Here is a 9,453-nt window from a genome sequence, read left to right as displayed (position 1 = left end):
GGGCTCACCATCCTAAAAATGGGGTCATCGCCCTAAATTGGGGTCACCATCCTAAAAGTGGGCTCACCATCTTAAAAATGGGGTCATCGCCCCTAAATTGGGGTCACCACCCTAAAAATGGGGGTAAACCACCCTAAAAATGGGGTCACCGCCCTAAAAATGGGGTCATTGCCCTAAAATGGGGGTCATCATCCTAAAAGTGGGGGTCACCATCCTAAAAATGGGGGCCACCACCCTAAAATGGGGTCACCATCCTAAAAATGGGGTCACCATCCTAAATTGGGGTCCTGACCCTAAAAGTGGGGTCACCATCCTAAAAATGGGGGTCACCATCCTAAATTGGGGTTCCTGACCCTAAAAGTGGGGTCACCATCCTAAATTGGGGTCCTGACCCTAAAAGTGGGGTCACCATCCTAAATTGGGGTCATCATCCTAAAAGTGGGGTCACCATCCTAAAATGGGGTCATTGCCCTAAAAGTGGGGTCACCACCCTAAAAATGGTGGTGGAGGTGGGGATGAAGGTGAGGGTGATGATGGTGATCATGACATTCACGATCATGATGATGATGATGACGATGATGGTGTTGATGACATTCATGACAACGATGATGATGATGATGGTGTTGACATTCATGACGATGACGGCGCTGACGACGATGACGTTGACGACAGCAACGACGACGACGACGACGGCGGCGATGGACGACGACGGCATCGATGACCTTCACGATGACGCCGCCGCCGCCGATGACGATGTCGGCGTTGACCACGATGTCGGCGTTGACCACGATGACGGCGTTGACCAAGATGTCGGTGTTGACCATGATGTCAGCGTTGACCACGATGACGGCATTGACCAAGATGTCAGCGTTGACCAAGATGACGGTGTTGACCACGATGACGGCGTTGACCACGATGACGGCATTGACCAAGATGTCAGCGTTGACCAAGATGACGGCGTTGACCACGATGTCGGCGTTGACCGCGATGCCGGCGCCGGCGCCGCGGCGCGTCGATCACCCTCCCCGGCGCTCCCGGCGCCGCCGCCGCCGCGTCTCAGAACTCCGTCACGATCTCCCTCGGCCTCGGGATCCGGATCTGCTGGGACGCCTCAGACGCGGAGGGAAGATTGGAGGGGTCCCCAAACCCAAGGTCCCCGCGGTCTCACCGGCGCCGGCAGCTCCACGACGCCGCGGTCGAGCGCGTGGTCGTCTTCCAGTTGAGCGCCTGCGGGACAGGACGGGGCAAGGGGGGTCAGGGCGGGCCCAAACCGACCCCCCCACCACCCAGGGGGGTCACGGGGGACCCCCCACCCACCCACCTGGGTTTGTAGAAGGTGATGGTCCCCGGCCCGGTCCCACTCCTCGGTGCTGTCCTGGTACCACTGGTCAAAGGTCATCTGATCCCTGATGGACACGGGGAGGGGGGGTCAGAGGGTCCATCCCTGTCTGGACCCCCCCCCCCTTCCAGCTCCTCCACTCCCCCCCACCCCCCACGAAGGACCCTCCCACTCTGCTCCTGGTCCCTCCCAGTCTCTCTCCCAGTATATCCCACTACGTCCCAGTACATCCCAGTATATCCCAGCCCACCTCCCAGTATATCCCATTATATCCCAGTCCATCCCAGTATATCCCACTATATCTCAGTCCCCTCCCAGTCCATCCCAGTATATCCCAATCCCCTCCCAGTCCCCCTCCCAGTACGTCCCACTACGTCCCAGTACATCCCAGTATATCCCAGTCCCCTCCCAGTATATCCCCCTATATCCCAGTCAATCCCAGTCTACCCCAGTCCCTCCCAGTCCCTCTCAATCCCGTCCCAGTCCCTCTCAATATCCCCCCAGTATATCCCATTATCCCAGTCCATCCCAGTATATCCCACCCAGTCCTCCCAGTCCCTCCCAGTCCCTCCAAATCCCTTCCCAGTCCCTTCCCAGTCCCCCTCCCAGTCCCTCCCACTCTCTCCCACTCCTCCCCAAGTCCCTCCCAGTCCCTCCCAGTCCCTCCTAGTCCCCTCCATTCTCTCCCAGTCCCCACTCAGTCCCTCCCAGTCCCTCCCACTCCTCCCCAAGTCCATCCCAATCCCTCCCAGTCCCTCCCTGTCCCTCCAAATCCCTTCCCAGTCCCCTCCACTCTTCTTTCAGTCCCCCTCCCAGTCCCTCCCAGTCCCTCCCAGTCCACCCCACTCCGCCCCCAGAAGCTCATCCACGACGAGGAACACCCGCGAACCGACCACCCAGCGAGGTTCTCCCACCCCAGGGAGGTCACCCGGGGGTCCCGTCCCCCCTCACCAGTGGGACGAGCCGGACCTCCTGGCCCGGAAGAGGAGGAAGGCGAGGACGGCGACGGGTGACGGCCAGGACGGCCACGGCCACGCCCAAGCCCACGCCCAACTTGCTGACCCGCGACGCGCAGCGGTTGCCTTGGTACCAGTAGAGGTTGGTCTCGTCACAGCTTTGGGGGGGAAAAGGGGGGGGGGCAAACACACGAGGAAGGGGTGAACCCAAAGCTGGGACCGCCAGAAGAAAACCCCCTCCCTTTTCCACCCCCCCTGACCCGATTGTGCCACGTCTTGGAGGGAGATCCTGCCAAAACCCGGGGAATTGGGGTGCTGGAGGTGACCATGGAGATCCACCAAAAGGTTGGATCCATGAGGACCAAGATCCTGCTAAAACTCAGGGGGTTTGGTGCTGGAGGTGGTCATGGAGATCCACCAAAAGGTTGGATCCATGAGGACAAGATCCTGCCAAAACCTGGGGGGGTTTGGTGGTTGGAGGTGGTCATGGAGATCCACCAGAAGGGTTGGGATCCATGAGGACCAAGATCCTGCTAAACCTGGGGAATTGGGTGCTGGAGATGACCATGGAGATCCTCCAGGAGGTTGGATCCTTGAGGACAAGACCCTGTTCCAACCCAGAGGGTTTTAGTCCTGGAGGTGACCATGGAGATCCATCAAAAGGTTGGATCCATGAGGACCAAGATCCTGCTCCACCTCAGGGGGGTTTGGGTGCTGGAGGTGACCATGGAGATCCACCAGAAGGTTGGATCCATGAGGACCAAGATCCTGCTCCACCTCAGGGGTTTTTAACCCTGGAGGTGACCATGGAGATCCATCAAAAGGTTGGATCCATGAGGACAAGATCCTGCCAAAACCTGGGGGGGTTTTGGTGTTGGAGGTGGTCATGGAGATCCACCAGAAGGTTGGATCCATGAGGACCAAGATCCTGCTAAAACCTGGGGAATTGGGTGCTGGAGATGACCATGGAGATCCTCCAGGAGGTTGGATCCTTGAGGACAAGATCCTGCCAAAACCCAGAGGGTTTTAGCCCTGGGAATGACCATGGAGATCCTCCAGAAGGTTGGATCCTTGTGAACCAAGACCCTCCTCCAACCACGAGGGGTTTTCAGCCCCGGAGATCCACCAGAAGGGTCGGATCCCCGTGGGACGCCCTCGGAGGAGGAGGAAAGGTTCCCCTGAGCCCTTACAAGCACTGGGGGCCGCTCCTGGTGACCCGGCACGTGCCACGGTTGCAGTCGATGGTGCCGGCGGTGTCCGGCGTGCAGTTGGACATGCAGGTCAACCCGGAGCTCGTCAGGTTGGGGAAGAAGAATTCCTGGTACCCCTCGGGCACTTCGCTCTGGCAATAGGCTGGAGAGGGGACAGAGGTCAACTGGAGACCCCAAACCCGGGGTGGGACCCCCCCAGATGGACACACATCCCCCCACCACTCACCTGTCTCGTTGAATTCGAGCTGGACTTCGGTGACCGAGACGTTGGAGTTGAAGCACAACTCGTCTGGAGCAGAGATTAAATTGGGGGGTCTCAGGGGGGGTGGACACGCCCCAAAACCCCCCCCGAGGGTGTCCCGGAGGGTTTGGGGTGGGTGATGAGGTGGGAAAGCCCCCCCAGAGTCCCCCCGAGCCCGCGGGTACCTTCGCAGTTGAACTGCGTCACCGCCGCCTCGACCTTCTGCTGCAGGTCGACCGTGACGTTGTGGAGCTTCTCCTGGCTCTGGGTGGTCACCGGCAGGGCCACGATGACGGTGTGATGGACCACCACGCTGCCGGGGCTTGGGGAGGGGGAAAAACCACGGTTCTGGTTCCAAATCCTCACTTTTTCCCCCCGAAAACGCGCCGCCCCCATCGACCCCACCCCGCGCGCTCACCTGAACCGCTGCACCTCGATGCCCCTGTAGCCGTCGATGGTCTTGTAGACCTCCTGCATCTGGAAGAGAGGAGGGATCCGGGTGGGATTTCGGGGCCTGTTCCCTTCCGGGGTGTCCCTATTTTTAGGGGATACCCCCCCCCCCCCCCCCCAAAAAAATCCATCCCGGTGGAGCCGGAGGAGACCCCGCGGGAGTGTCCGTGGGGTGTGTTTGGGGTGACCCCAGGGATGTGTTTAGGGTGACCCCATGGAGGTGTTTGGGGTGACCCCAGGGCTGTGTTTGGGGTGACCCCAGGGACGCCTTTAGGGTGACCCCAGGGATGTGTTTGGGGTGACCCCATGGATGTGTTTGGGGTGACCTCAGGGCTGTGTTTGGGTTGACCCCAGGGACATGTTTAGGGTGACCCCATGGAGGTGTTTGGGGTGACCCCATGGAGGTGTTTGGGGTGACCCCATGGAGGTGTTTGGGGTGACCTCAGGGCTGTGTTTGGGTTGACCCCAGGGACATGTTTAGGGTGACCCCATGGAGGTGTTTGGGGTGACCCCATGGAGGTGTTTGGGGTGACCCCAAGGACCTGTTTAAGGTGTCCCCAGGGATATGTTTGGGGTGACCCCAGGGATGTATTTGGGGTGACCCCAGGGCTGTGTTTGGGGTGACCCCAGGGACGCATTTAGGGTGACCCCATGGAGGTGTTTGGGGTGACCCCATGGAGGTGTTTGGGGTGACCTCAGGGATGTATTTGGGGTGACCCCAGGGACGTGTTTAGGGTGACCCCAGGGACGTGTTTAGGGTGACCCCATGGAGGTGTTTGGGGTGACCCCATGGAGGTGTTTGGGGTGACCCCAGGGATGTATTTAAGGAAATCCCATCTCCCTCAGCCTCTCCTCACGGGAATTGTTCTCCAGTCCCTTCCCAGCCCTCTCTCCTCTTCCCTGTCCCTACTCCAGCCCCTCCACATCCATCCCGATCCGAGGGACCCAGAGCTGGACACCACACTCCAGGGGCGACCTCCCAGGGACCCTAAAAATCCCTCCCCTTCTCCAACCCGGGATCCATCGGCCCTCTCGTCCCTCCGGCCACACTCCGGCTCCCCTCCAGCTTCCCGCCCATCCCAAATCCCAGCTCCCTTCCCGCCTGGCTGCTCTCCAGCCCCTCTGGCCCCATCCCGGGGGGGGATTGTCCCCTCTACCTGCTCGGTGAAGTTCCGGACGAGCTCCTTGTAGCCGGGGGAGCTGCTGTCGTAGAGGTCGTCGGTGAAGTTGCGGTTGACGACGCGAAGATCCACCTGCACCGTCCCGTTGGCCTCTGTGGGGAAGGGGGACGCGGATTCGGGACGTGGAGGAGACGGAGAGGAGGGACCCCAAAATCTCCCCCCCCCCCCCCCCCCTCTGAACCCCCCCCTTTTGGGTCTGGGGGTCGTTGGAAAAGGGGCGTTAGGGGAGAGAGCTGGGACGGTCCCGCGGCTCCTCTGGGTGATCCCGGGATGGGCCGGGACGTTCCCCGTCTCCCAGAAATCCCAGGTGGGAATCCCAGGTGGGTCCCGCTCCTGGATGTGGCTTGGATTGGGGTCAACCTCCATCTCCCAAAATTCCCAGGTGGGAAACCCAGGTGGGAATTCCAGGTGGGTCCCACTCCTGGATGTGGCTTGGAGCTGAGTCATTGCTTCATCTCCCAGAATTCCCATCTGGGAATCCCAGGTGGATCCTGCTCCTGGATGTTACTTGGATTGGGGTCATCTCCCATTTCCCAAAATTCCCAGGTGGATCCCGCTCCTGGATGTGACTTGGAGTTGAGTCATTGCTTCATCTCCCCAAATTCCCATCCGGGAATCCCGGGTGGATCCTGCTCCTGGATGTGGCTTGGATTGGGATGAACCCCCATCTCCTGAAATTCCCAGCTGGGAGTCCCAGGTGGATCCCGCTCCTGGATGTTACTTGGATTGGGGTCAACCCCCATTTCCCAAAATTCCCAGGTGGATCCTCCTCCTGGCTGTGGCTTGGATTGGGGTCATCTCCCATCTCCCAAAATTCCCAGCTGGGAGTCCCAGGTGGGAATTCCAGGTGGATCCTGCTCCTGACTGTGGCTTGGATTAGGATCAACCCCCATCTCCCAGAATTTCCAGGTGGGAATCCCAGGTGGATCCTGCTCTGGGATGTGGTTTGGATTGGGATCAACCCCCATCTCCCGAAATTCCCGACTGGGAATCCCAGGTGGGAATTCCAGGTGGATCCTGTTCCTGGATGTGGCTTGGATTGGGGTCATCTCCCATCTCCCAAAATTCCCAGGTGGGAATCCCAGGTGGGAATCCCAGGTGGCTCCTGCTCCTGGATGTGGTTTGGATTGGGATAAACCCCCATCTCCCAAAATTCCCGACTGGGAATCCCAGGTGGGAATCCCAGGTGGATCCCGCCCTTGTTGGCGCCTTGGACCGGGATCAACCCCCATCTCCCGAAATTCCCGGGTGGGAATCCCAGGTGGATCCCACCCCTGCCTCCCCCTCCGTGAGCAGAACCCTCGGGAACCATCCCCTCTTCCCAAACCTCCCCGTCCCGCCGGACTCCGGCACCGGCAGGAGAAGGGTTTTTTTTGGGATACGGTCACCCGGAGGACCCTCCCCTGCCCCTCCTGTTCCCCCCTAGAGGTCTCATCCCAAAAAAAACAACCCGGGAATTCCTACCGGGCGTGGTCGGGATGGTGATCATGACGTCCTGGCACCGGGATCCGGTGAAGCCGAGGGGGCACCGGCACTGCCCGTCCACCCACGAGCCGCCGTTGAGGCAAATCCCTGGAAAAGGAAGGGAGTGGGGAAGGAACGGGAAGGGAAAAGGAGACGGGAGAGGGAGGGGAAGGAGGGGGGAGAGGGAGGGGAAGGAGGGGGGAGAGGGAGGTACCTGCGGTGGTGGTGCTGCCGCGAGTGGTGGCGGATGTGGTCACAGGAGTGGTGCTGGACACTGGCGTGGTGCTGGACACTGGTGTGGTGCTGGACACTGGGGTCGTGCTGGACATTGGGGTCGTGCTGGACACTGAGGTCGTGCTGGACACTGGCGTGGTGCTGGACACTGGGGTCGTGCTGGACACTGGGGTCGTGCTGGACACTGGCGTGGTGCTGGACACTGGGGTCGTGCTGGACACTGGGCTGGTGCTGGACACTGGGGTCGTGCTGGACACGGGGCTGGTGCTGGACACTGGGGTCGTGCTGGACACTGGCGTGGTGCTGGACACTGGGGTCGTGCTGGACACTGGGCTGGTGCTGGACACTGGGGTCGTGCTGGACACGGGGCTGGTGCTGGACACTGGGGTCGTGCTGGACACTGGCGTGCTGCTGGACACTGGCGTGGTGCTGGACACTGGGGTCGTGCTGGACACTGGAGTCGTGCTGGACACTGGCGTGGTGCTGGACACTGGGGTCGTGCTGGACACTGGGGTCGTGCTGGACACTGGCGTGGTGCTGGACACTGGCGTGGTGCTGGACACTGGGGTCGTGCTGGACAATGGGGTCGTGCTGGACACTGGGGTCGTGCTGGACACTGAGCTGGTGCTGGACACTGGGGTCGTGCTGGACACTGTCGTGGTGCTGGACACTGGGGTCGTGCTGGACACTGGGGTTGTACTGGACACTGTCGTGGTGCTGGACACTGGCGTGGTGCTGGACACTGGGGTCGTGCTGGACACTGGGGTCGTGCTGGACACTGGGGTCGTGCTGGACTCTGGCGTGGTGCTGGACAATGGGGTCGTGCTGGACACTGGTGTGGTGCTGGACACTGGGGTCGTGCTGGACACTGGCGTGGTGCTGGACACTGGCGTGGTGCTGGACACTGGGGTCGTGCTGGACACTGGAGTGGTGCTGGACACTGGCGTGGTGCTGGATACTGGGGTCGTGCTGGACACTGGGCTGGTGCTGGACACTGGCGTGGTGCTGGACACTGGGGTCGTGCTGGACACTGGGGTGGTGCTGGACACTGGCGTGGTGCTGGACACTGGGGTCGTGCTGGACACTGGGGTCGTGCTGGACACTGGGGTCGTAGTGGACACTGGGGCCGTGCTGGACACTGGGCTGGTGCTGGACACTGGCGTGGTGCTGGACACTGGGGTCGTGCTGGACACTGGGCTGGTGCTGGACACTGGGGTCGTGCTGGACACTGGCGTGGTGCTGGACACTGGGGTCGTGCTGGACACTGGGCTGGTGCTGGACACTGGGGTCGTGCTGGACACTGGCGTGGTGCTGGACACTGGGGTCGTGCTGGACACTGGGGTCGTGCTGGACACTGGTGTGGTGCTGGACACTGGCGTGGTGCTGGACACTGGGGTCGTGCTGGACTCTGGGGTCGTGCTGGACACTGGCGTGGTGCTGGACACTGGGGTGGTGCTGGACACTGGGGTCGTGCTGGACACTGGGGTCGTGCTGGACACTGGGGTCGTGCTGGACACTGGGCTGGTGCTGGACACTGGCGTGGTGCTGGACACTGGGGTCGTGCTGGACACTGGGTCCGTGCTGGACACTGGTGTGGTGCTGGACACTGGAGTCGTGCTGGACACTGGGCTGGTGCTGGACACTGGGGTCGTGCTGGACACTGGCGTGGTGCTGGACACTGGGGTCGTGCTGGACACTGGGGTCGTGCTGGACACTGGTGTGGTGCTGGACACTGGCGTGGTGCTGGACACTGGGGTCGTGCTGGACACTGGGGTCGTGCTGGACACTGGAGTGGTGCTGGACACTGGCGTGGTGCTGGACACTGGGGTCGTGATGGACACTGGCGTGGTGCTGGACACTGGGGTCGTGCTGAACACTGGGGTCGTAGTGGACACTGGGGCCGTGCTGGACACTGGGCTGGTGCTGGACGCTGGCGTGGTGCTGGACACTGGGGTCGTGATGGACACTGGCGTGGTGCTGGACACTGGGGTCGTGCTGGACACTGGGGTGGTGCTGGACACTGGGGTCGTGCTGGACACTGGGGTCGTGCTGGACACTGGGCTGGTGCTGGACACTGGAGTCGTGCTGGACACTGGGCTGGTGCTGGACACTGTCGTGGTGCTGGACACTGGGGTCGTGCTGGACACTGGCGTGGTGCTGGACACTGGGGTCGTGCTGGACACTGGAGTGGTGCTGGACACTGGCGTGGTGCTGGACACTGGGGTCGTGCTGGACAATGGGGTCGTGCTGGACACTGGGGTCGTGCTGGACAATGGGGTCGTACTGGACACTGGGATCGTGCTGGACACTGGGGTCGTAGTGGACACTGGGGTCGTGCTGGACACTGGGCTGGTGCTGGACACTGGGGTCGTGCTGG

General features: G+C 61.5%; 2 protein-coding genes across 2 annotated transcripts; one reads left to right on the top strand and one right to left on the bottom strand.

Annotated features, from left to right (window-relative positions):
- The first annotated feature begins 317 nt into the window (after nt 1-317).
- LOC127465290 (uncharacterized) lies at nt 318-1,223 on the top strand. The gene is made up of 2 exons (XM_051775764.1): nt 318-438; nt 479-1,223. Exon 2 carries the CDS (start codon nt 498-500, stop codon nt 1,221-1,223), a length of 726 nt encoding a protein of 241 aa, XP_051631724.1. The 5' UTR covers nt 318-438; nt 479-497.
- A 1,040-nt stretch (nt 1,224-2,263) lies between these two features.
- Nucleotides 2,264-6,947, bottom strand: LOC127465289 (mucin-3B-like). Its single transcript, XM_051775763.1, has 7 exons — nt 6,843-6,947; nt 5,355-5,470; nt 4,166-4,224; nt 3,933-4,069; nt 3,733-3,795; nt 3,486-3,648; nt 2,264-2,453 (listed from the first exon to the last, which is right to left on the bottom strand). The coding sequence occupies exons 1-7, from the start codon at nt 6,865-6,867 to the stop codon at nt 2,264-2,266; spliced, it is 753 nt and encodes a 250-aa protein (XP_051631723.1). The 5' UTR covers nt 6,868-6,947.
- Between the last annotated feature and the right edge of the window lie 2,506 nt (nt 6,948-9,453).

The sequence above is a fragment of the Manacus candei genome, unplaced genomic scaffold (genome assembly GCF_025592945.1).
Source record: "Manacus candei isolate 608988 ecotype Guabito, Panama unplaced genomic scaffold, ASM2559294v1 h1tg000355l, whole genome shotgun sequence".
In the NCBI taxonomy this organism is placed as follows: domain Eukaryota; kingdom Metazoa; phylum Chordata; class Aves; order Passeriformes; family Pipridae; genus Manacus; species Manacus candei.
The sequence above is the reverse complement of the archived record's forward strand: the minus strand, read 5'-3'. Positions and strand labels throughout refer to the sequence as shown.